This window comes from Stenella coeruleoalba, assembly GCF_951394435.1.
Source record: "Stenella coeruleoalba genome assembly, chromosome: 1".
NCBI lineage: Eukaryota > Metazoa > Chordata > Mammalia > Artiodactyla > Delphinidae > Stenella > Stenella coeruleoalba.
The window spans coordinates 174,651,397-174,678,548 of NC_137169.1; the positions used below are offsets into that span (position 1 = coordinate 174,651,397).

The 27,152-nt window shown below is 38.5% G+C and overlaps 1 protein-coding gene across 3 annotated transcripts in view; it reads right to left on the reverse strand.

Annotated features, from left to right (window-relative positions):
• Positions 1-4,080: 4,080 nt before the first annotated feature.
• Positions 4,081-27,152, reverse strand: part of DHX9 (DExH-box helicase 9) — a 54,887-nt gene continuing 31,815 nt past the window's right edge. Inside the window, exons 8-23 of one of the 3 annotated variants that reach the window (XM_079922114.1) lie at positions 24,612-24,753; positions 24,092-24,174; positions 19,791-19,947; positions 17,577-17,677; positions 16,039-16,252; positions 15,762-15,856; positions 15,385-15,458; positions 14,040-14,192; positions 11,630-11,790; positions 10,699-10,810; positions 9,953-10,114; positions 9,712-9,839; positions 7,382-7,611; positions 7,090-7,205; positions 6,149-6,349; positions 4,081-5,008 (exon numbers count right to left, since the gene is read on the reverse strand). In XM_079922114.1, coding sequence (XP_079778240.1) covers positions 4,714-5,008; positions 6,149-6,349; positions 7,090-7,205; positions 7,382-7,611; positions 9,712-9,839; positions 9,953-10,114; positions 10,699-10,810; positions 11,630-11,790; positions 14,040-14,192; positions 15,385-15,458; positions 15,762-15,856; positions 16,039-16,252; positions 17,577-17,677; positions 19,791-19,947; positions 24,092-24,174; positions 24,612-24,753 — 2,424 coding nt within the window. In that variant the 3' untranslated portion in view covers positions 4,081-4,713. The remainder of the gene's footprint in view (positions 5,009-6,148; positions 6,350-7,089; positions 7,206-7,381; positions 7,612-9,711; positions 9,840-9,952; positions 10,115-10,698; positions 10,811-11,629; positions 11,791-14,039; positions 14,193-15,384; positions 15,459-15,761; positions 15,857-16,038; positions 16,253-17,576; positions 17,678-19,790; positions 19,948-24,091; positions 24,175-24,611; positions 24,754-27,152) is intronic. The other 2 variants (XM_079922113.1, XM_079922112.1) reach the window with 2 other exon arrangements.

Here is a 27,152-nt window from a genome sequence, read left to right on the forward strand (position 1 = left end):
ATACCTTTCATTGCTCTTAGCTTTAATACACTTCACAGATGGGTTTTATACAAATTGAAGGTTTGTGGCAAATCTGCATCAAACATGTCTACTGCCACCATTTTCCAAAAGCATTTGCTCACTTCATGTCTGTGTCACATTTTGGTAAGCCGCAAAATACTTCAAACTTTTTCATTATTTTGTTATGGAGATCTGTGATAAGTGATCTTTATGTTTCTATTCTAATTGTTTTAGAGCACCAAAAACCATGCCCATAAAAGATGGTGAACTGATAAATGAGTTCCAATAACTGAACTGATAAATGCTCCACTGATGGGCCATACCCCTCTCTCTTTCCCTTCTCCTTGGGCCTAACCTATTCTCTTAAACACAATATTGACATGCAGGCAATTAATAAGCCCAAAATGGCCTGCCTCTAAGTGTTCAAGTGAAAGGAAGTCACATGTCTCACTTTAAATCAAAAGCTAGAAATGATTAAGCTTAGTGAATAAGGCATGTCAAAAACCAAAAGAGGCTGAAAGCTAGGTCTCCAGCGCCAGTTAGCCAAGTTGTGAATGTGAAGTTCTTTTTTAAAACAGATTACTTAACATATGAGTGTATTCAATGGGAGGGCTTTTTTTTTTTTTTTTTTTTTCCTGTACACAGGCCTCTCACCATTGTGGAGCACAGGCTCCGGACGCGCAGGCTCAGCGGCCATGGCTCATGGGCCCAGGCCGTGGGATCTTCCCGGACCAGGGCACGAACCCGTGTCCCCTGCATCAGCAGGCGGACTCTCAACCACTGCGCCACCAGGGAAGCCTGGGAGGGCTTTTTTTTTTTTAATTTTTAAAATTAATTTTTGGCTGCGCTGGGTCTTTGTTGCTGCGCATAGGCTTTCTTTAGTTGCGGCGAGCGGGGGCTACTCTTCATTGCAGTGCGTGAGCTTCTCATTGCGGTGGCTTCTCTTGTTGCAGAGCACGGGCTCTAGGCTCATGGGCTTCAGTAGTTGTGGCGCAGGGGCTTAGGTGCTCCGCAGCATGTGGGATCTTCCAGGACCAGGGCTTGAATCCGTGTCCCCTGCATTGGCAGGTGGATTCTTAATCACTGCGCCACCAGGGAAGCCCCAAGATAAAGTTCTTGAAGGAAATTAAAAGTGCTACTCCAATGAATGCGTGAAACAGCCTCACTGCTGATAAGGAGAGTTTACTGGTCTTGATAGAAGATCAAACCAGCCACATTCCCTCAAACTAAAGCCTAATCAACAGCAAGGTTCTAACTCTCTTCAATTCTACGAAGATTGAGAGAGGTGAGAAGCTAAAGAAAAGTTTGAATCTAGCAGAGGTTGGTTCATGAGGTTTAAGAAAAGCAGCCGTCTCTGTAAGAGTGCAAGGTGAAGCAGCAACTGCTGACATAGAAGCTGCAGCAAGTTATCCAGAAGTCTAGCTAAGATAATGAGGGTGGCTACGCTGAACAAGACCTTCAATGTAGACAGAACAGCCTTATGTTGGAGGAAGATGCTAGAGGAGGAGCCAACCCAATGCGTGGCTTCAGAGCTTCAAAGGACTAACTCTCTTGTTAGGGGATAATGCAGTTGAAGACAATGCTCATCTACCATTCTGCAAATCCTAGGGCCTTAACAATTATGCTAAATCTACTTTAAAAACAGAACAAGGCCTGGATGATAGCACATCTGTTTACAATGGTCTACTGAATGTTTTGAGACCTACTGCTCAGAAAAAGATTCCTTTCAAAATACTACTGCTGACAATGCACCTGGGCACCCAAGATCTCTGATGGAGATGTGTGAAAGTTAATATTGTTTTCATGTCTGCTAACACAACATCCTTTCTCCAGACCACAGATCAAGGAGTAATTTCAACTTTCAAGTCTTACAGATACTGATTCGTCTGACGGATCTGGGCAAAATAAGTTGATATCCTTCTGGAAAGGATTCACCAATCTAGATGCCATTAAGAACATTTGTGGGACTTCCCTGGTGGCGCGGTGGTTAAGAGTCCGCCTGCCAATGCAGGGGACGTGGGTTCAAGCCCTGGTCCTGTAAAATCCCACATGCCACGGAGCAACTAAGCCCGTGCGCCACAACTACTGAGCCTGTGCTCTAGAGCCTGCGAACCACAACTATTTAAGCCTGTGAGCCTAGAGCCTGTGCTCCGCAACAAAGAGGAGCCCCCACTCGCCACAACTGGAAAAAGCCCACGTACAGCAACAAAGACCCAACGCAGCCAAAAAAATAAATAAATTTATATATATATAAAAAAAACAGTTGTGATTCATGGGAAGAGGCCAAAATATCAACATTAACAGAGTTCGGGAGAAGTTCATTCCAACCCTCATGGATGACTTTGAAGGCTTCAAGACTTCAGTGGAGGAAGTAACTGCAGCTGCGGTGAAAACAGCAAGAGAACTAGAAGTGGGGTCTGAAGATGTGACTGGATTGCTGCCATCTCATGACAAAACTTGAACAGAGGAGTTGCTTCTTATGGATGAGCAAAGAAAGTGATTTCTTAAGATGGAATCTACGCCTGGTTGGTGAAGATGCTGTGAAGATTGTTGAAATGACACCAAAATATTATATATATGAGTCAACTGCTTTCAGATATTGGACAACAGGCAATGTAGAACTGTGACCCCCAAAATAAGGGAAAAAATTCAATGAGCCTAAGACCACCCTGACTTTGTGTGGAGGCATTCTGGATCATGACAAAGCGAGAAAGGAACAAACAGAGAAGAGCAGTCTCACTGAGTTAAAAGACACTGGAGTTTGAGGAGGGTAGTTAAAATTTGTGGGGCACAATACAGGACACAGCTGCAGAGAGAAGAGTTCTAGAAATCTGCATAGCAACTGCCTTAGGTTTCTAGCTAAATTCTGAGAACTATGCCTGCCTGAGTGGTTCTTTCAAGCTTCAGAGAATGTAATTTGATATCCCTTTTGGCCATTTCTGATTTCCCATTTCTAGTTGAAGTTGGAGGAATACGTACCAGTCAGGTGAGGCATTACTAAATTTATACCTTTTATGGGAGTTTTCACAACATGTGCAAAGGACACAAGAAAGCCATTGATCGAGGCTAGAAATTCGGTGTGGCTACTAAATGGAACTGAGTGTAGGGTAGGAGTGAGGGCATGAGAAGGGAGCTTAGCCTTTACTCCAAAGGCAATAGGAACCACTGGCTTAAGCAAAGAGGGGTGCAGTGGTGACCTTAAATTTGTATGGGAATGTTAATCTAACTGTAGTGTGGAGAATGGACTGTAGACAGGCAGAACTAAATAAGCAGGAAGATCAGTTAAGAGGCTGCATCAGTGTACATCCAAGTTAATGATAGCCTGAATAGAACAGAGGCAGCTAGTTTAGAATAGCACAACTGGAAGGTGTTCTGGAAGAAGAATTGACTAGATGTGGTGATATTTATGGCTTTGGCAGAAACTCCTATCTGTGTTTAAACAAAGAAAAACCAGTTGAACATGAACAGAGTACAGAGCATAGGATGAGTTAGGGGGTTTTCTTCAGTTTGTAAAGTACTTAAGTTTTTTTTTATTTCTGGACAGAAATGTATGTCCAGTAAGTAGTTGTTTACCAAGGTCTGGATGCTCAGAAAGAAAATCTCAGTTGGAGACACAGATTTGAGAGTCTCTAAACTGGACTAATCAGCTTATCAACAGTAACTGCTAAAGGTGATCTAAAGAACATATGTATAATGAGAAGAGGATGTTGAAAATGACATTAACACAAAATATAAGTTGCCCAAGATCATTCATGTGTCAGCAGCATTAAGACGTGAGCTCAGTTCTGTCTCATCCAAAAACTTTGTAATCTCTACTATACTGTGCTATTCTGAAATTAGAAATGTGAAAATTCATTGGAAACTTATAAAATGTTATAAGCGTATAAACATCTCCACTAAAATAAACTAGCTTAACAAATATCCTTTGAAATACATGTTAATGTAGAGTAACTTGTCAAATATCTAAACTTTATGCACTGGTGAAGCTTCTTTGCAAATATAATCTTTATTCAAGGGTTATGTAGATTAATTTTTAATTTTGATTAAAATTTTAAAATAATTTTTACACTGGAAACTAACTTAAGAAAAGAGAACGCTGGCCTTGGTCTTAGATTTTTCAAAGACAAAGCTTGGGAAAAAGTAAAAATGTTCAGCCTTAGGTCAAAAGTTTTATTCAGATACAGAGGCCCATGTCAATTGTGTACTAGCCATATTTACTGCAAGAATAACAACTGCATTTCAAGGTTATTTATTCTAACTCCTGTAAGTAAATAACATCAATTGGTGTACTTGTGAAACGAAGTAGTTTTTCCTCTGATGTTTAAAACTAACAGATGTAATTAAGTGCCATTGTAAAATTTTTCTAATGTATAAATAAGATCAACAATTAACTACATGGCCAGTATTCAATGTAATATTTTATTTCTATTGTATTAAACTAAAGTCAAGAAAATATCAAGTTAACTTTAAAGGCAAATCTTTACTCCTTAAAGAAAAAATACAAACTGTAGTACTTTTATAATAGAGCATGATATTTTACATAATATAAACAAAATCACCAATATACCTAAATGTTTAGTTTCCTTAAACTACGACAAACCACAGAACGGGTGAAAAATGGGTTTACTTATTGGCGGCACATAAACAACTTGGGGAAATGGGCAGCATGCATTATTTTACCTGTCAGTGCACAGGCACTGACACTCGCAAGCTTTAATAGCCACCGCCTCCTCTTCCTTGTCCAAAGTAGCCGCTCCCATAGCCCCCTCTGCCAGCTCCTCGCTGGGACCCCCCAGACCCTCTGTAGCCTCCCCCTGGGCCACCTCCATAGCCACCTCGGGAAGTCCCTCTGTAGCCTCCCCGGTAGCTGGAGCCAGCCCCATAGCCACTGCCACCGTAGCCTCCACCACCCCCATAGCCTCCACCGCCATAACTTGAACCTCCCCTTCTATATCCACTTCCATTGTCATATCGAGCCATCTTGGGAGGACGTGGACCATCTCCATACCTAGCAAGAGCACAAAACCACCACTTTAGCAAAGCATCCTTAGTACTTCTCAACTAGTCACAAAATATAAACATTCAGTCACATTCGAAAATTTAATGCATAAAGGGAATGAAGCCAAAGGCACAAATACTGAATACATCACAGACAGGTTAAATATTAAAATGAGTTAATATCAGAAAAGCACTTAACACAGTGTGGCACACCCTAAGTACTATGTTTCATTAGTTTAAAGAAGTAGTTAACTCAGTTATAGGCAAAATGGGAAGCCAGAATCCATAAAGCACACAGCACTTCTATACATTAAGATAACAGTTTATAACCAAATGCAGTAAGCGAATCTTGACGGGGAGATTAAATATTTTTGAGTGAATAAAAAAAATTTTAATGGTTGTATATTAGATCGTGTTATTCTAACACATTTTTGGGGTGTGATCTAGTATTGTTTATGCTATGTTCTCAAAAGATACATGAAGCATACTGACGTAAAATGCAACTTAATCACAAACGATTAAGCAAAAGAAGTGTGTAATATTTATATGAAAGCAAGTGTCACAAAATGCTGACAATCAGTGAAACCTAAGAGACTATATGGGAGTTGACTGTACTGCTGTTCTGCCTGCAGGCATCAAGTATTTCCAAAGAAAGAGCTGTGGGCAAAGAAACTTTCTGAAGGTGAAAAAAACTGAAGCAGATAAAACATTTTAAGAATTAAGATAAACTTCATACTTCTTTACTTTTAGATATCCATGTTCTTGTATTTCCCTAAGATAAACCCTGATGCTTTTCATTTGAAGAATGAGTTTAACACCTCATCATTTTTTCTTTGGAGATGGCAAAGCAGTACTGAGAAGAGGACTGTCTGGGGTCTTTCACTTTCCTGTCATGTGACCTATCCTGGGCTCTATATGTACTTTAAAGATCTCCTTCTATCTCTAGCACGCACTGGTGTAATAGATCATAAACACAAAAGTAACACCCTTTTTTCTGAGTGTGCTAACCAGAACTAGACTTCATATTCAGCATTTGTCTAGAACTGTAACTCAAATAACAAGGCCTCTATTAACTAACTGTGGGAATTTTAGGCCAGTATAAGATTACTGTACTCTGCTTAGTTCAAAGAGAAGTTACTGTGGTACTCACCGTGTACTGCCAATCATAAGGTTGATGCCAGCAGCTGAGGGCCTAGAGATTTGGCGGATTGTGTTTAGCATACGTTCATTAACGGGGTCCAACTGGCTGATGATATCAGGCTGCTTGGTTACTTCAACAACCAGAGCCTCCATGGCTGCCCGGAGAGCAGTGATACAGGCAGCAGCTTCATGAGATATTTGCAGTCTGATCCTAAAATAGAGAAAAATGATTAAAAATGAGAGATGTGGTACACACAGAAAAAGACTATTATCTTTCAATTTCACACATGGCAAGTGATGGGATAAATTTAACTTCTTTCCAAGTACCAATACTTTCAACTAATGTAATGGCCCCAGAATTAGGCAAACACACGTACGAAGAATAATAATCTAAGGTAACTTCTTGAAATTCGCTGCTAGCTATTGGCAGGAGTTGTGAACCACAAAGTCTATCGAGCAAAATACTCTTACAATACAGATCACTCAGCCTCCAACAAAAGAATGAAATAAGACACTAAGATTGTTAGTTTTGCAAGTTTTCAAGAATATGACTGAGCCTACTAACCATTCGTTATATTCTATCAATTTCTGCCAAGTGCTTACTACCCACTCACCACCAGTCTCTAAGTACTATAAAGTATACAGAAAAAAGAAGTGCCCAAGCTCCAATCAGACTCTGATTCCTTACTGTAGTATTCATGGTAGTGGATGCGGCTCCAATGCCTAATGCATCTGCTTCTGCTGGTATAGTCAATTTAAGACTTGACTTTACTACCAACTATGAACCATACTCCTAAGATATACTACTCGCCAAGAAAAGACAGTGTTATAAAGCATCTCACTTGTGCCATCAAATTTTGCCATGTTTCACAAATTAAGTTAGATTAGCAGCTGAATCCCATTACATTTCAATTTAAGAATTCAGTTGAGTTCACATATGAAAATCCATACCAGTCATCTACAAGCACAATCTGTCCATCAGACTGGACTTTCTTGGAGGCAAAGAGAAGCAGCTGCAAGGGGGTGACTAAGGTCATGCCTTTAGCAGAGATGGCCCGGGTTCGAATCTGAAGACAGAGAAAGAGGCAAGAGGAAATAGTTGACATTCCAACTGTCAATCAACTACCATATAATGATAATGAACTATGCTTTGAAAATTAAAACTCATGTTCCCACTGCACATTAATAAGTAAAGATAATTTGGATTTTAAATGTAAACTTTTCTAAACTAATCTTTTCTTACCTTTTCACCAAAAACAAAGAAGGGAGATGGGTACTTCATGTCTTGGCTGCTAAAAGGACAATTAACAGATGACTTGTGGATAAGCGCATTACGCCCTTCAGTGGTGAGAATCTTTCTCTTTTCCTTATGATAGCACACATTGGGGTACACGCCAAAGGCCAGGAGAGAGATAACAACATCCAGATTATTGTCTGGTCCAGTGTTAGTAAACACTTGTGTCAATAAACACTCTGTTAAGAGGAAGGAGATTAAAAAAAAAAATAAAATCAGGTATCTGGCTAATCCTCACATTGCATGTATTTACCAGAATTAGATGACAATTAGAAGAATTAACTCCTCCTCTACCCTCCTTTTTCAAATAACCTGTCTACCTTCCTCTCTTCTCAGAACTCTTGCACTCAGATTAAATGCAAGGAGAAATTCTGCTGAGTAGCCACAATAAGAAAATTAAAATGTCTGTATTCTCTTATAGACTCAATAAAATAAGCTTGGAGTGTTTTTAAAAAAACCCCAATAACCATCTACTCTCAGAATAAGAGCTAGACTGATATGACCACAGTGTTCCATATGCTGTTTTTAAAAAGCTGTTCCTTCTACAGAAGATGGAATGAGGAAACCACTAGAAGGTGGTGGACGTCTTCACCCAAACTATGCTTTAGGCACATGGAAAGTACAATGGTAAGAGAGCGGATATACTTTGTTCTAAAAAACTTGAATCCTAGTCTTATAAACTTCCTAATTAAGTCTGGACATGTAACTTAAGCTTCTGTGTCAGTCTCCTCATCTATAAAATGGGGTAGTAAATATATGCATCTCAGGACTGTTGTGAAGAGTCTATCACACAAAAATGTTTTTCTCTTTTCCTTTGATTTTGATTAAAAAGTTATGAATTGGGAAATCCCTGGTGGCACAATGGTTAAGAATCCGCCTGCTTGGGCTTCCCTGGTGGCACAGTGGTTGAGAATCTGCCTGCCAATGCAGGGGACACAGGTTTGAGCCCTGGTCTGGGAAGATCCTACATGCCGCGGAGCAACTAGGCCCGTGAGCCACAATTACTGAGCCTGCGCGTCTGGAGCTTGTGCTCCTCAACAAGAGAGGCCACGACAGTGAGAGGACCGCGCACTGCGATGAAGAGTGGCCCCCGCCGCTCACCGCAACTAGAGAAAGCCCTCGCACAGAAACGAAGACCCAACACAGCCATTAAAAAAAAAAAAAAAATCCGCCTGCCAATGCAGGGGACACGGGTTTGAGCCCTGATCTGGGAAAATCGCACATGCCGCAGAGCAACTAAGCCGGTGCGTCACAACTACTGAGCCTGCGCTCTAGAGCCCGCTCGCCACAACTACTGAAGTCCGCGCACCTAGAGCCCGTGCTCCACAACAAGAGAAGCCACCGCAATGAGAAGCCCATGCACCGCAAAGAAGAGTAGCCCCCGCTCGCCACAACTAGAGAAAGCCTGTGTGCAGCAACGAAGACGCAAAACAGCCAAAATAAATACATTTTTTAAAATAATTAAAAGTTTAGTCAGTTTACAACAGAAGAGAATTACTTTAGTTATCTAGATACTGCCCAACTACCTTCTGTCTCTCAACTAAACAGCTGTTTCTGGTTATGTGTTCCAATTTTCAATGTTTCAGGAAATAACTCTTGTCTCTTAATCTAATTGGAGAAAAGTACAATAGTTCAAATTCACACAAGAAATAAACAGCTGGATTACTATTCCTATATCACGTATCAAAGTCCTCTGTAATTGTCCACTAAAACCTTATTTAAAGCCAATTAAAATTTAACACAGTAGAGTTTACTTCACATCTAAAACTGAACAGATGGGCAAATTAATAAATCACCTCACAAACCACTACTTGAGGTATTTCAACAAACGGTTCATTCAAAAGGTGCTAAAAGCTAGACCTGTGTTCTTCACAAGTGGATGGATTTAAAAAATCCTCCCATCTAAAGGAGTGGATATGTGTACAACTGATTCACTCTGCTGTACAGCAGAAACTAACACAACACTGTAAATCAACTATACTCCAATAAAAATTAGTAAAAACAAAAAGTCCTCCCAAAGTAGCACAATTCTCAAAAGGTCTATTAATCATCTCTGTACTAAATTACAATTTGAACATTATAACCTTTTGCATCCTGTAAAAGACTGAATTAATGTGAAAAACTGATTATCACCAGAGTTCAAAGAAATAAGAAATAGCCAGGAACATAGAAAAAGCAAAGGGTCTAATGTTTGAAGCTAAAATATACTGCACTGTCAATGTGCATGTGTATTACATTAAGGTTACTTCAGATCTGTCTTAAGAATGTGAGAATCTTACCTTCTGGAAATCCAGAATTAATCAGAATCTCTTTGAGCTGAACTTTGGCTTCCCAGGTCATTCTAAGTGTAGCCATATTGAGTCTTTTGTGCTCACAAAAACGTATCTCTGCTTCTTCTCCACCCATTCTAAAACAAACAGGTTGTTAAGAGTCATTCCCAAAGCCTAAAGAACTAGATACAGATTACAAACTAGAGACAGTTCACCCAAATCTTATAATTCTCCTCTTTCAAGCCCATACCTAGCATCATCCCAAGCTTGGAATACTGATAAAAGGGCCACATGATCAGAAAATCTGTTTCCAGCAAAATTTCGATGGATATAACCCAGTCGCTTTCCTTCACTGATGAAAGGCTCCGGAAAGCAGGTGGCAGCAGAGATGGTACAAACAGCATCTCCCACACTGAAACAGACAGGAAAATTCAGTCTAGATCACATTCTTGTTCCAGCAACTTGGGCAGTACTGTCAACTGTGGGTCAGTCTTTACTGGCTATGGTATTGCTTTAGCAGCACTGAAACTGGCTGAACAAAAAGAATTTTACAGCTGCTCTCCAGAGGCAAAAAGGGGAAAAAATAATGAGTTCTGATATTAATGGAAGCATATTTACCATAAACTGACCAAGTATTATATTTTTCCTTTCCCATTCTCCCCCATCTTACAAAATTTCTTAATCTTCAAAACCTTCTAATAACATATACCTGTTTTCCTAATCTTTCTCTTTGAAGGAAAACTACTTAACCTACTTAACTGCACTTCTCTTTTGAGAAGTCTGTGCTCTTTCCCCAAAAAAGTTGGGCCCAGGTGTCCATCCATTGACTGTTCTTCTCATTTCACACTTTTCTCAGTATCTAAAGTATGCCACTTCTCTACTGAAGAATATTTAGTTTTTTCTTCTATTCGAGCCCACCCTGTTTTTATTGGGAGGGGGATAAAATTCTAAAACTGTTTTACCATTTAACTATCAGCAATAAAACAAAGCACTTACTAGAAAATACACCCCATTATCATCATTTTGCCAAGACGAGGCTCAATGGGGAGCTTAGCCAGGATTCGTCCCAGAGGAGTCAACTCATCATTGGTATCTAATGCATCAAGCTCTGTGGGGAGATATTTCTTTGTGAGCAGAAACAGTAATGAACACCCCTTTAACCTAGGCAAAGATGAAACATTTGTTTATAGATTAAGGTTCAGATACTGCAGTTAAGTTTTCCTCAACTGTCAAGCCAACTGCCAGCACCATGCTCATAGCCAACAATTCTCTTCACTCAGAAACAGAACAAAACCAAATTCTAGAGCACCTAACATGAAGAATGTACTAGAATTAGGCCCTGTAGGCTGTAAAGCTGAGTACTGTCCATGAGAAGTCTATAAATACAGTAATAACTGTAATAGCAGCATAAACAGCTACATGCTCTAACAAGTCTGATAGCATCTGTTGATAATTTCTAGAAAGAAATGAAATCTGGAGAATAAAAATCTGAAGTTCACACAGCAGGTGAGCACGACATTCAAATTCAGATCCCCTGGACTCCAACACCCTTATTTTTTCCCACTATACTACATTGCGTCTGTAAGTGTGATAAGAAAATATAAATAGATGTTCTATGAAATGTACATAAAACACTGTGGGTATCATGAATAATTCACGTTCTGATCATTAACCACCGGTTAAGAGATAACGCGTGCCTTTTCTCCATTTTTTCCCCCAAATAAGACTCACATCATCCTTTTCTTACCTTATGTTGCTCATTTTATATACACTGACCACACTAAGTACATTAAGCAACACCGGAAGTTTTGTTGTCACAGCCCTGTGGACTATATCCTCTTCTTGACTCATTTGTTAAGTGTTACTTGCCAGGACAAGACAGATGGTATAATTAGCATGTGTTAGGCAGGTCTGTATTTGTAGGTACCTCTAAGTGTGTGCTCTGCTTCAATCACAGCATCCAAAGGCGGAGGTTCAATTGCCTTGGCCAGGAATTGGCCAATTCCTCCCAGACGCAGAAGTTTTATGCTCAAAGCAATTTCATGCAATGGTGTTCGGAACATCTCCGGGGTCATGTGGGTTTCGAGTCTAAGAGAAAATAAGCATAAAATAACCATCTTCACTTGTGTACACAAACGTTTATTTAAAAAAAACTTCGCAGAGAGATAATCAGGAATATATAGAGCTGCCCTTCCCTCATCGTTTTACAATTACAAAAGAACGTTTTATATTTACTACAAAGACTCTGGACAAGACCCTCTTAAGTGGTTGAGTAGTGGCTTACGACTTCACCCTTATGGCTTGAAGGCATTTTCAGCTGAGTGAAGGAGGATGAAAAATTATCCCAAATCTCTAATGTTATTACCCCCACCCATGGCTTCTTCAGGTCTGGCTACTGACAAACATGGGTTAAAAATGGTAGCAAGGGGCTTCCCTGGTGGCGCAGTGGTTGAGAGTCCGCCTGCCGATGCAGGGGACACGGGTTCGTGCCCCGGTCCGGGAAGATCCCACATGCCGCGGAGCCGCTGGGCCCATAAGCCATGGCCGCTGAGCCTGCGCGTCCGGAGCCTGTGCTCCGCAACGGGAGAGGCCACAGCAGTGAAAGGCCTGCGTACCGCAAAAAAAAAAAAAAAAAAAAAAAAAAGGTAGCAAGACCTTCTGTGGGAGATGCAGGCTAATTCTAATATCTCCCTGCTACCTCTTCCCCTACTTCCTTGTCTGTATAAATTTAGTGCCACTGGAAAGGATCTTACAGATTATCTAACCCTTTAAATTTTTAATAATAAAAACTATTAATATAAATCAGTATTAACAATAATAACAATAGCTAACATTTACTGAGAGTTTACTACGTGCCAAGTATTGTTCTCAGTATTTTCCATTACTGACTCACTTAATTCGCATTAGTATTGTATTACCTTCCTTTTTCAACTGAGGAAAGAGACACAGAAAGGTTAAGTAACTTAATCTCATTTTGTAGAATGGGGAAACAAAGGCCTAAAGAGTGTAAATGTTTAAGATTATGTGATACATTAGGCACAAACAGTATAAAATCCAAGTCTCTACGTTTCCAATTCAGGCTTATCCTATATAAACTATTTATAATGAAGATTCATAGGAACCATTTAGAGGTGAATTCCAACATTGCTGGTAAGACCCAGATCAGCTTTAATCAGGTTTACATAGATGCATATAGCATATCTATTCCTCATCCTACAGAGAAAAGAACAAAAATCCCTTAAAGATCTATTCATGCTGTTAACTAATTAGGAGCTGGTTTTACTCTAATATTAGAGTATAGTACTTGTTTATTCAGGTCAAGGGACAAGCCAACCTTTAAAAAGAACTAAGTGTCTTCCAAATGTTGCAGCCAGTCTCCTGCATCAACTTCTGATGCTCAAATAAACTAACATTTGTAATTACTAGGGAGCCATATGTTACCAGTATAAAAGCAAATCAAAGCTTTGACCTTTCTTCAGTGTGCTATATACATCTGGTCACCTAAATTAGTCTGTCCCACAATTCTTCATTGTGGTACACACAAACACACCTCCTAACTCTACCTTTATTATCAACTGGTTAAAGCTAATGTACACCACACTGATTTCCAGAAACATACAACTAAATACATAACTTAAGCCTATAATTCAGAGAGAGAAGTATTTTTTAAATTGGGGGGTGAGGTGGGAGGCAAGGAATAACGACTTTCGAACTGAGAAGATGGTGAGCTCGCACCCCAGAGAAGTATTTTTTAAACCAATTGGTCTCATCCACAAACATTCTCCAAAAGGATCTGTGGTATAAACGGAAACGGACAAGGTATTAACAGACTTGGGTTTCAGTCCTGGAGAAGTCAGCTAAGTTTCTTAAGCTTTGGCTTCCTTACCTAAATAATGCCCTCTGTTTCTCAGGCACATAAGGAGGATCATACGACAGAGGTGATGTGCTAATGGGGGGGTAGGGGAGGGTGTCTATAAATACGAGAGTATTGTTATTTTAAAGTTATTTTTCAGAAAAGTTAACCATTCCATAAATATCAGTAATCCCAAAGTGATAAAGATGTGTGGTGTGGAAAACATGTTATGCTTTTAAAAGGTTATTAGTAAATAGTAAATTGGTATCAAACATGCCACCATTGATAATTTCTGATTTCATCCTTACCACAATCTCACTACCTAAGCTAAGTTTCCTCCAATTAACTGGAAGCACTTATGTTCTGAGTTCATTAAGTTTATGTAAGGGCAGAGAGGTGTGGGGAGGGGTGTGTGTGTAAAAGGCTAAAAAAAAAAAAACCCCCAAAAAACCAACTTCATTCTTTACTCAAGAATTGGTCTTACCTCTCAAAACGAGCTCGGCTACAGAGGTGAAAGCAGAAGCCAGGCCGTACACGGCCAGCTCGTCCTTTCCGCTGCTCGAGGTTTGTTTTGGATGCCCAAACTGTAGCATAATTGGTCATATTGTTGTGAGCAGTGAACAGCTTCACTTTTTGCCTAAATAGGAAAGAGCAGTCAATTCTAAAACTCACGTGTACTATCAATACATAACTATTACATTTCCACTGAGTGGCAGACGCTTTCCAGTCATGCCTACTCGCGATGTCTGTCTGTGAACAGCACCGCTAAGAATTTGACTCTGCACTCTTTCAGGCTGCCAACCTGCTAGGAGGCAATACAATATACATGTGCCACTTACCAGCTGGATGATGTCGGCCAAGTTACTAATCTTTCTGTGCCTCATCTGAAAATGAGTATAATACTATCACCTATCTTGCAGTGTTTTTATTTATGAACATTATGTGAATTAATGAACATATAGCACTTAAACAGGATCTGGCACGTGCAGGTGAGTGATAATTATTCAAAGCCAACTCTATTCTGAAGTTTAGTTTAACTTTTAGGCAATCTATGATCTAAAGGCTATGTGCTAAACTGGAACATGTAGCACTTCTGATGACCTCACCAAGTGGTGTTGGCACGGTCCTCTTGAACCCCTAAGCAACCTCAGAATTTGTCAATGTTACACATAGGCAGCTGGCACTAAATGACTGGGATTGGCACAAAAGAGGGGCATGCTATTCACCATTCCCTAAAGTGGGCACTGGCAAATCTTCAATTGCCAGGAAAGGCTTAGGGGCTACAGAGAGAAGACATGAGGCACGAACTGGCTAGACAGAACAATGTTTCGACGTTTTTGTCCTCTCTGTGTATCAATTAGCATGTAATTACCTATACACAATGCCTCCCTGTGTATTTCCCAGGGTATCTCATACCAAATATGAAGTCTCAATTCTTAAGTAGTGTCCTACAAATAGGTCACTTGTCATGAGCTAAATACTGGACATCTTTATACACCAAAGAGCATGCCACTGTGTGGCAGTGGTCAATGGAAACACCCAATGGGAAATGAGCAAAACACCAGCAGACAAGAATAAGTGGGAAGCAGTCAGAAGTTAGTGTTAAGCTTCGTCACTTTCTACCATAACTGATATGATGATCAACACCAAGAATCATTAATTACACTATAACTCAGTACATACAGACGCAGCACAGTAATTCTGATGGTAAGAGAACACAAGAGTTTTAAAAATAAGGTGTTTTTGATTCTGTTAACTGATTCTAGACACTACATGGAGTATTGTAAAGATTTACTGTATTCAAGGCAATGGGTTCCTTGGGAACTTACTTGCAGGAGTCAATGACATAAACAACATCATTTATGGTAATGCTTGTCTCAGCAATATTTGTGGACAAAATAACCTGTGAAGAAATAAATGGTATTAAGAAAAATTACACTTCAGAAAATATTTTCCTATTATGTACTTAAAAGGAATGGTCTGCTTATGTAACAAATGACAACAGAATTACAGAAATCTTCAAATAAATCACTCATTCATTGACTGGATAATTGAAAAACCTACTAAACTCATGAAGAAAGGACCCCTTTTTTCTTCCTCAATTCAGATGGATTACAATTTTTTTGGATAGCTCTTTGAAGGTCTGTAATAGTTGTCTAATATCTACGTTACTTCCAACCCCGTAACTGTAATGTTTACTACTTACCTTGGTTACTCCAGCTGGTACTGGATCAAATACTTTGCGCTGTTCCTCTCGAGGAATCTGAGAATGCAGAGGTAGAATCTGATACCTATGGCTTCCTATAAAAATATGGAAAAGTTAAGGTCTAAAAATAGGAGCCGAGTTTAAAACTTCTACATTATGTATGTTTTTAATCAAAAATTGATACAACACTAAATTTTGTTTTCACATATTGGCTAGGGTGCAAGCAAAATCATTCATTTTTCACTCAAATAGTTGAGAATTCAAAGAAGACTCATACCAAAATGTGGATTCATTTCCAAATGCTTCTGCATAGTATAAATCAAATTCCAGCCAGGCAGAAAAACCAACACAGCTCCAGGAACATTGAGGGTCTCGATGTACTTAAGTAGAGCCTCGATGAGTTCAAAAGGAGTTTCTTTCTCATTCAGTTGAGCCATGCTCATCTTTGTTTCTGGACCATATTCATCACCACAGATCAGGTTGCAATTTGCCTGCAAAAAACAGGGAGACATATTTTGGACTGTCTCCATTAGTACAGCCCAGGAGTTAAGTCTCCTACATTTTACTTAATGTTCACATAACACCTAATGTCCTTATTGATTCTAGCTGATTAGTCTTATCTGGCATATAGAAGAAATTTAATTTTCAAAAACTACTGCACGCTGACATACTGAATTTTTCTACTGACCAATACTTCCCATAGGACATGACTAAAATTCAAGCACAAACTCTTAAATTTGACTCTACAACTTCTAATGGCTCCTTCTACCAAGCTTATTTCTCTCTTATGACTATAAACTCTTGGTTTTTCAAAAATATTTTCCTTACTGATTAATAAACTGCTCCTATGATCCTCTCTTTGTATCAATTATCATGTAATTATATATACACAATGTCTTCCTGTGTAATTCCCAGGCTCACTCATACCGGCAGACAGGGTATTTGATCACCTCATCTACATCTGAAATAATGTGGTCTGTATTTTCCAAAAAGTCTGCCTGAGAACCAATGATAAACCAAACCTTCAGTAACGGGAAATGAAGTTGTTACAATTGATTTTTCCCCCCTAAGAAACTTTTTAATTCATCGGATTTGAGGATATAATTCATAATATAATTCATTTATATCCTCAAATCTGATTAAAAATACCGAATCCTAGGTTATGTTTATCATATTCTGCATTGCTGGCTGCCTTGTAGCATTCATTCTGTTCATGTTTCCAGATTCAAGATGCATTTTTAAATATCACTGGTCCAACTCTGAAGCACTACGAAATAAGTGTCACTTTTCTTTCCTGTTTCTTAGGAAATCCCTCATCATCCCCCACTTTAATACTCTCTCCATCTGCTAATGTCATTACCATACAGTCTCTGTAACCTAGGACTGTAGCTGCTATTGCTTAAACTTTATTGTACATATGGGTCACCCGAAGGTCTTGTTAAAGTGTGGATTCTGATTTAGGAGATCTGGGGTGGGGCACAAGATTCCACCTCTCTTCCAGTTTCCCAGGTGCTATGGCTCATGGAAAACACTCTGAGCAGCAAAGCCTTACAAAATGGGAGTTATTAAATATCTTACTCCTTTCTCTTTTTTTTAACCTTTATGCCAGAGATGATTTAACTCATGGTATGAAAAGCGCTTTTCACTGAACATGGAATTCTTTGGAGTGAAATATATCAATTAATTCAAAGATAGACATTACAGTCAATTTTTACAAGTTTTTAGTAATGCTAACTCATTGCATGTTTTTACTAAAATCATTCCCTGCAATAACAATTTTGCCCACAATGAAAATTCTTCATGAAATTCACTTACATCATCATCTTCACCACTATCATCATCCTTATCCTTCTTCTTCTTGTCCTTTGGTGGAGGAATGAAGTGGGTCATCTGAATACAGTCTTCCAGAAAATATTCTGGCAGGACAATGCAGTCAGGTAAGTACTATCAACTTGCAGAACGGAGCAGTCTTTAAAACTCATTTTCTAATTCATAATTCAAAACTACTTCATACCCTTCCACCTGATTCTTCACAACTGCCAAGAAACTTCAGTGTCAATAAACTCTTTTTCCAATCAAACTCAGTGTTTCCATCTCTTGAACCTTGGAGGAGGGTGAGGTATCTCTTATACATGTTCCCACAAAGCCAGTCAGGGTATCCGCTATACACAATATTCAATCAAACATTCATGGAATGCATATTGTGCTCTATGTTGTATACTCCCAGTGTGGGTGTTATATATAGAGAAAAATTACTATCAATACAATAATATACCATAGTCCATCCTTCCTCTATCAGGATGTACAGGTAAAAATGGGTTCCTTTTAGTCATTACTCTTAAAAAAGGACTTCAATGCGAAGGTTGGAACATCTACTGATCAATTATGCTCCTGAGGTTCTTTGAAGTGTTCCAGAACTGTTTCAGAAGTATCTCATAATCTAAACACTTCCCCCTCTATACCCTTAGAGCCCTAAAGTACCATTCTCATCTCATTATATCAAAGGTACATACTATCAACATGACTCATCACTGATGACATTAAACTGGATCAACCTGAGGTAGTGTTTGCCAAGTTAACTCCATCGCTGAGTGACTCGTTTCCCCCTTTCCATACTCTACTCTTTGGAAGCAATTCATTAAGCACAGCACACACTGAAGGAGTTAAGCATCACTTTGCTAAGAGAGAGTATCTACGTAATTTTTTTCTAGTTCTTCCATATGACAGCTTTGTCTTTATTACCCACTTATTTATTCAACCACCATATAAATTCATGGGTATCTATTCTATACTTTAGGTTATAATCCAATACTACGTTTTCTACTTTTTTGTTCCAACTATTCCATTTTTGGGCACTGAGAGCTTTCATGTTGACTCCTATGTCCCTTTGTCCCCTTCACTGTTTTTTTATTTTTTTAAAGCACTTCCTTACTTTCTGTCACTATAAGATGTTTCAAGCTCATCTTGTATATTCCCTGCCTCAACTTCAGAATCAGTCATTTCTTCAAGGGCATCTGGTTCCTTTAACTGGAGAATGGTATTGGAAACATGATCTGGGTGTTGGAAACATGATCCTTGCTACTGGGATGTCATTACTTCTAGGCCTGCTCAGCAGACAGAGCTAGAAAATATATCTATGTATGCTAATCCATGGGTCCATACACATGTATATTTAGTTTTGTTATCTATCCATTTCTATCTAAACACGAGTTCTCACTAATGTCTCCAATTGTAATCCAGTACCACAGGGTTCACTCAAGCCTTCCCTCATACTTACCTGTAACCTCCCACTCCAGCAGTAAACCTGGTTCCCACCATCTGTCATCCATTTAATTATTTTTTCAACGCCAGTACGCATGCAAAGCAGTTGCAGCATTATTAACCATTATTAACCCTCGTGAGATATGAGCGCACTGACTTTTATTTCAGAGCTACCCTCACCTTCTGAATTTCAAGTTAGCATCCTGACGTAGCCATTCATCATTTCATATGTACACTGAAAAATTTTTAGCTTATTTTCATGCCCTCAATTAAACTGTACTGTAATTTTTAAAACCAAGCTACTAGATGACTATTCTAGAAAATGGTAATGACAAAATCTTCTAAATAAACTCTTAACAATCAGAAATATTTGACCTTGAAACTCTCATCTTAATCTCACTTCAAAATCTGCCTGCTCTGGCTCTAGGAAAGATTGATTCTCTAGTTAATTTGACCCTGGCTGCTTAAACTTTTAACAGTTATTTCCCATGAACATCTACAGGCATATTAATTTACACTCGACTATAAAATCTTACAAGTTAACTTTAGCTGTAAGGACAGGAAATTCACTGGATATGCAAACTCCTCAAGTTGTAAACGAAACTCACTACTCCTTGACTAAAACCCCAAGAACGCTATGATGCATTTGATACCCTGATTTGGATTTTATTTTAAATATCCTTTAAACTATTACTCCAATCTCTAGGATTAAGAAAATCCACACTACAAAAAATGTTCACCCTCCCATCCCACCCCCACGATATTTACCTTGAACTGGGTAAGTCCTCCCATAAACTTCAATGATTGGGCAACTGAAGAAATATTCACAGAACATGCTCGTATCAATAGTAGCAGACATGAGAACAATGCGAACTTCAGGATATGCCTGAACGACATCACGCAACACTACCAAAAGGAAGTCAGTCTATTAAAACACAAACACAAATGGAAAAATAAATGCATTGAAAAGTCCTTGCTCACAAGGTACAGCTAAAAGATTTCTTGTGTTAATAAGCCACAAGGTATCAGTGAAATTCAGTTTCTTGGGCGGCTTGTAGAAGTAAGATGAAGGATTACAGTGGGATACGGTAACAGTATTTTTAAGAACAGTTGTAGCCTACTCGTGGGAATTAGAAATGAGCGCTACTAGGGCAGGGGAAGGGAAGGGAAGAGAAAAAAAAAAACATTAACGAGAGGAAATTTTCAGTGAAATTTATATTTTCAGTTGCACAAACTACTAGAGAAAAGGGGAAAGCCATGATGTGCCAAAAATCAGTTTTCCAATCACCTGTAAAGTGAATCTTACAAATGCTGAAAAGGCTATATTTAGTCCATTCAAACAAAATGGTCGAGACATTTATTATTTAATAATGTAAAGTTTCCATCAACCCACCAAACAACAACATGAAAGCTAGAACTCTAATAAAACCTTTCTCTAGCTATGGGGTCTTCAAGTCCATCACTCTGTCTCCCCAAATAGAGAAATCCACCATCCTGAATCTTTTTAGTCCTTTTCATATACCTTTCCTCTGATCTATATGCATATCTAACTAGACATACATACATATATATGCATGCATACATATATTTTAAGATTTACCTATTCTATTTTTTTCTTTTTTTTGCGGTATGCGGGCCTCTCACTGTTGTGGCCTCTCCCGTTGCGGAGCACAGGCTCCGGATGCGCAGGCTGCGCGGCATGTGGGATCTTCCCGGACCGGGGCACAAACCCACGTCCCCTGCATTGGCAGGCAGACCCCCAACCACTGCGCCACCAGGGAAGCCCTGATTTACCTATTCTTAACTTTATGAGAAGGTATGATATTTTATGTAATCTTTAGGGATTTCCTTTTTCACATCCTATAGCGATGCTAAGACTCACCCACGTGTGAATCACCAGAGTTATTCTTTCTGATGACTATTTAAATATCCCACTGTGTGTATGTACCCATTAATTCACCAGTAGATTTCTGGTGGTAACTACTGCAAGTATGTGGGTTGTTTCCGGGATTTTACTCTTACAAACATTTGCTACTCTGAACATCCTAGTTCATGTCTCCTACAGTACATTCGCCAAGTTTCTGTGGGTAAGTGTAGGTATGGAACTGCACTCATAGGATGTGTAAATGTTGAACTTTTGCAGATAATGCTCAACTGTTTTCCTAAGGCATTCCACCAGTTCATAAACCACTATGAGCAATGGACAAGAGATCCTGCTGATATTTATATTCTCCAATACTTGGCATCATCACTTAAAATTTTATTAACCAAATGGATATAAAGTAGATGTACTTTATTATGGTCTTGGTGTGCACTTTCCTATTCGCCAATGAGACTGAACACCCCATCATATGTACTAGCCAAATATCATTCCTCTTTGTAAAATGCCTATTTCCTTGTTTTTCTACTGAGTCATCTGTACTTTGCTTACTGATTTGTAGGAGGTGTTTATATTTTCTATACTAATCCTTTGTTGGCTATATTGGAATCTTCTAGCTTGTGGTTTTCCTTAAAGTATCCTTCGAATGAATACACGATCTTAATCTTAATATAGATGAATACCTCAGTCTTTTGTTTCATGGTTAATGCATTTCATGTTCTAAGAAATTCTTCCAGAAAGTATAGAACTATGTTGCCCAATATAGTTGTGGCTACTGAGCACATAAAATGTGCCTGGTCTAAACTGAGATGTGTTCTAAGTGTAAAATACACAGACAGATTTTGAAGACTTAATATGAAAAAAACCCGCAAAAAAAAGTCAATATATTTTTTATATTGACTACATGATGAAAATATACTGAGTTAATTTTACCTGTTTTTTTCACCTTTTAAAATATGATGCTAGAAAATTAAAAACTGCATGTGTAGGCCACATTATATTTCTACTGGATAGTGCTGTCTAGATGTCTACTTATATATTCTACTCAAGAGTTTTAAAACTGCTTTGGCATTTAAGTCCTTATCTGGAGCTGATTTCTGTATCTGGTTATAAGGTAAGGATCCAAGTTCAAGTATTTCCTTATGGATGACCAACTGTTTCCAGCTCCATTTACTGAACAGTCCATTCCCTTTCCACTGACCTGACATGCCATCTGTCACTCACTCTATTATACCGAAGCTGCATGCAACACACAATCTGTTTCTACACTCTGTATTGTTGTTGGTCAAACTGTCATCTCATCTACTATACTAATTATTATAGGTTCAAATTAAGTCCTGAGATCTGTAAAGCAAGACCCTTCATTCTGCTCTTCTACAGGAGTCCTTGTTATTTTTGGCCATAAATCTTCCCTATAGGTATTTATAATCAGCCTATTAACAAAACCTACTGGGAATGGATTAGAATTGCATTCAGATGTGGATCAACTTCAGGCAAACTGACATCTATATTATATTGGCCGTGAACACAATCTGGTCTTTTCTAATGTCTTGTAATGAAGTTTTATTTTTCCTGTATAGGTTCTGCATATCTTTTTGTTGGACTTAGTCTTAGGTGTTTGACATTCTGACTAGCGCAGTGGTATCTTTAGTTGTTTTCTAGCTGTTTGTAATGTACACAATGCAACAGACTTTTGTATATTAACTTTTTCTCCCAGCCATATTGCTAAGTGTTTCTCTTTTTTTCGGCCGTGCGGCATGTGGGATCCTTATTCCCCGACCAGGGATTGAACCCGTGCCCCCTGCAGTGGAAGTGCAGAGTCCCAACCACTGGACCGCCAGGGAAGTCCCCTATTATTTCTAATAATTGGTCTTTTAAGTTCTCTTGGGTTTTCCCCGTAAAGTGACGTTTAGATAAGGTTCATCTGAAAAAGAACATATGTTTCTGCAAAGGTGTTTTTCCATTTTTACTGTGAATAATACATTAATATAGACAATCTTTCAAGAAAAGTTGACCAAAGCCACTTATTTTGGGGGAAACTAGTAATGATGATCCATGATGTTTCTAGTGTGACCTGGAATAATTTAAACTCTAAGAACATTGGTATGTTACCATGCTAGTAAAGAAAATACTGAAACATTTATTATGATTAAGTTAATTGGGGGGGAAAACATTAGTTTTCAAAAGATTCTGAATGACAAAAGCAGCAAAAATTTTATCCTACGGAACAGATTTGATTTAAAAAGGTCATCTGAAAGACCACGCAAACTTTCTTACTTGCTTTAGCTCAACCATAAAGATCAAAATTTTGCTAAAACTAAGTATGATGAACAACAACGGCTATGGAATTATTTTCTAAAGAGGATGAGCTCCAATGAATGTTTTAAGTAACAGTAGCTTGGAAACAGTCTGAATGACATACTGTCCACCCACTAATACCTTCGTGTGGATATGTAAAACAGTGCCATAAAAACAAGTCACTGATTTATGGTATCAATCTCTGAATTATACAATTGTATAATAAGTTAATTCTATACAAGTTTTGCCAAGGACCAGAAGAGGATAGGGTGAAAAAAAAAAAGAGGATAGGGTGTGAAAAAAATTCTAGTTTTTTCTTATTTCTGGCATGATTATCATTAATGTTGGAAAAGACTAAAGCTGCAAACATCCGAAAACACACCATTAACTATATTAAATTTAAAACTGTGGAAATTCCCTGGCTGTACAGTGGTTTGGACTCGGCGCTTTCACTGCCATGGGCCCGGGTTTGATCCCTGGTCAGGGAACTAAGATCCCACAAGCCAGGCGGCAGGGGGAAAACAATGTGAAGTTTATCACAGATAAATTTTCAATTCAAAGAAAAACTGATTATTAAAATTCCATCAGCTATTCAGTGATAAATCATTAGTTCAGTTGCTGAATTATGCTAACTTAATGATCACTGCAATAATACTCACTTTACAATAAGAAGAGGTCTTTACTTTTAGAACTCTGTGCTTTAACAAAGGGAAAAAAAGGGTTTAATGGCTTTGCTAAAAAAGGTGTCCAATATCTTAGTGACTGAAGTTCATAATTTTGATAGAAGTTGTAAGCTATGGGAAAATGGAAATAAAATAAAGACATTCTACTTCATTTCTCTTTATTCAGAATTTTAGCGCTGGTACCTTACCATCACTCTCAAGTTACTTACATTTATGTCTCTTTCATGTATTTCATCTACAATTACATGACTGATTCCTCGAATGCCTGCTTCTAATTTTCTTAGGAGTACACCTTGAAAAGAAAATCAGAGTAAACACTGGAGATGAGTTTCTATGTTTAAAGTAGGGAGGTAAGGAAAAGTGCAAAGAAACCGATTTCTAGACAATCAACTATGCTTCAACTACTATAACCCCAGCGTTTTAGGAAATAAATAATCATTGGTATATTTAAATTATTAAAGAAGTGATCATGTAGTCTGTAACACATTTGTCTAATGAAAACATATTTAACAGTTCCAGCAACCTAAGCTGATTTCATTTGCTCTGCACTACAACAGCCAGCAGGTACATAACACCCTCCATGAAGAAAAAAATTGCCAAAAGTTCTATTTAAACAAGAAACTGGGTTCTTGATTTATTATTTCCAGTCATTCTGTGCTATTATCAAGTTTTCTTCACAAACACAATGTAAACCCCAAGTGAAAGGCCAAAATAAAACAGATTACTGACCCACAGTACAAAACATTATACTGGCATGAGGGCGGGGAAGTATAGACTCAAATCGAACACTATAGCCACAACTTTTTCCAGGCTCTTCTCCTCTCTCATATGCAACTCGCTCTGCCACAGAAACTGCACTGATTCTCCTGGGCTGAGATAAGACAAAAAAAAAGTGATTTAAAAGATACAAAATTAGTTACACTTGTTTATTAGGGTTATTAAATCACTGTCGTAAATCTGACCCACTGCCAGCTGAGTAATCAACAGAAACAATAATAGTAGTGATAACATTTAGGAAGCTCCAAAGTTTATTAAAGAAACAAAAAAACATACCACTTAATTCTATTGTAGACAGTTAAAAATGCTGTTTTTCATTTTGTATATAAAGTGATTCCAAGGTTTTATAGAAAATAAAATTTCTTCACCACTGGCCCTAACTCTTAAATGGTATCAAGTGATTTTCCAGTAGGGAAGCAGACAGATCACACGTGGAGAGCTTGTTCTTATAACTTCCTACCACAGTGCAGGCACACTGCACTGTGTTTAAAGAACTATTTAACTGAGATGTACGGGTTATTAGGAAGGTGAACAACCTCCTTTGCCATATCTACGATTCATTCACTTATTAACTCATAAAGCAGTCATAGCTTATCTGTATTGATATCACGTGCCACAAAAGGTGCTAGAGATAAAAAAACCACCTCAATGAAATCACTCCTCGTTTTGATGAGCTTATGTAGCTGGGAAAACTGAGTGTATATTACCTTTTCCAGCAATATACATGCTGTTAGCAATAAATATGCTGAACCCTAAGGACAATTATGGGTTAAAATTTTAAGTGTTGGACCTTAACTTTTATGAAAACTTCCAAAGTGTCCCCTGTCTTCTAAGTACACAAAACAGCATTTACTTGGTGGATACCATGGCTATTATGATATCCTGAATGTATAGCTATGGAGGTACATGCAGATTTAGACTAAATGCTTCCAGGTTGCCTTGTATTTGACTTTGTCAAAAAGTTCCTGATGATAGACTGTATTTTAGTTCCTAGACTGAGAAAGTTTTTTCCGAGTTCCATATTTAGTTAAGTACCTATGTGATTATACCCCAGGTTATATGACATGACCATTTAGGAAATCAGAGGCTAATACAATCTTAAAAAACAAAAACCAACCAAACCAAAAAAACCCCCAAACCAAAAAACCAGTAGCTTCACCAGAGCTATCAACATCCGTTTTTTTTTTTTGCAGTACGCGGGCCTCTCACTGTTGTGGCCTCTCCCGCTGTGGAACACAGGCTCCGGACGCGCAGGCTCAGCGGCCATGGCTCGCGGGCCCAGCCGCTCCGTGGCATGTGGGATCTTCCCGGACCTGGGCACGAACCCGTGTCCCCTGCATCGGCAGGTGGACTCTCAACCACTGCGCCACCAGGGAAGCCCTCAACATCCTTTGAATTAATATAAAACACGATATATTAATTTCTATATCCCCTAACACAAGAGTCCCTTATGGTATGTGGCTAGTAACATATACAGGTGAAGTGTACAATCACCTAGTTCATATTTACCCTGTCCAGCAAGGTAAGGGATTAAAAGATGCCATCTCGAACATACTGTACATTTTCCTGAGCTTATATTCTTTCTGGTTTATGTGCCTTGTTTCGCTGAACAATGCTAGCTTTTAATGACCATTGCCAACCAGTTCTCTGCACCTCACTAACACTGAATAAAAGTGTTACATGAAGGACTGAGTTATGCATTTGTCCATAAAGAGAAGCATTCTGCTATATACTTATGTCAGGGAATGTGAAGATGATATTCCACTGAAGGTATAAAATACAAAGTTTTTGGGCATTTTCAAGAAGTTCTTTGCATTCTACAAAGAATAGGTAAATGCTCAACACTATTATCGCTTTTCTCTCCTTTTGTCTTTCCTATAGTTTTCAACATTTCTACTAAATAGCTGGCTTCTAGAAAAACTTCAACTCAGTTAGGATATTGGATTCTTCTGAGGTGTATTTCTATGCTACTGGATACTCAAGGATTGCTTTTACCAGCTTGAGGCTACTTTCAGGTCAATCACCTTTGTAGTTTCCAGCCTTTTAAAGTGAATATGGGTACAGTCCTCACCTCCCAAGACATCCACGACAGAGGCTGTTACAAATTAACATAAGAAGTGCTAAAACAACCATCTTCAGAAGCCCTACTGGCCAAATTTCCTTGAGTAAAAGTAGAAAACATCAATATCAAGATGACTATTCAAACAGCAAAGAAACAAATGACCCTACAATCTCCTTTCCATGTTTTGTATGCTTCTCTAACTTACCGCCTTCCAATTTCAACAGCCCTAACTTCAAAATAAACATTTAAAATACATATTAAAAAGAGAAGTGCTTCTTTTATTCATAACTGATCCAACTGGAAATCAGTATGATTCTTCCTGAGGGAAGTATGGCAAAATGCATAAAACTTAAATATGCATACCCTTTGACCCAACAATTCCAGGTCTAGGAATTTATTCCAATGAAATAATCCAATGAGAGTATAAAATG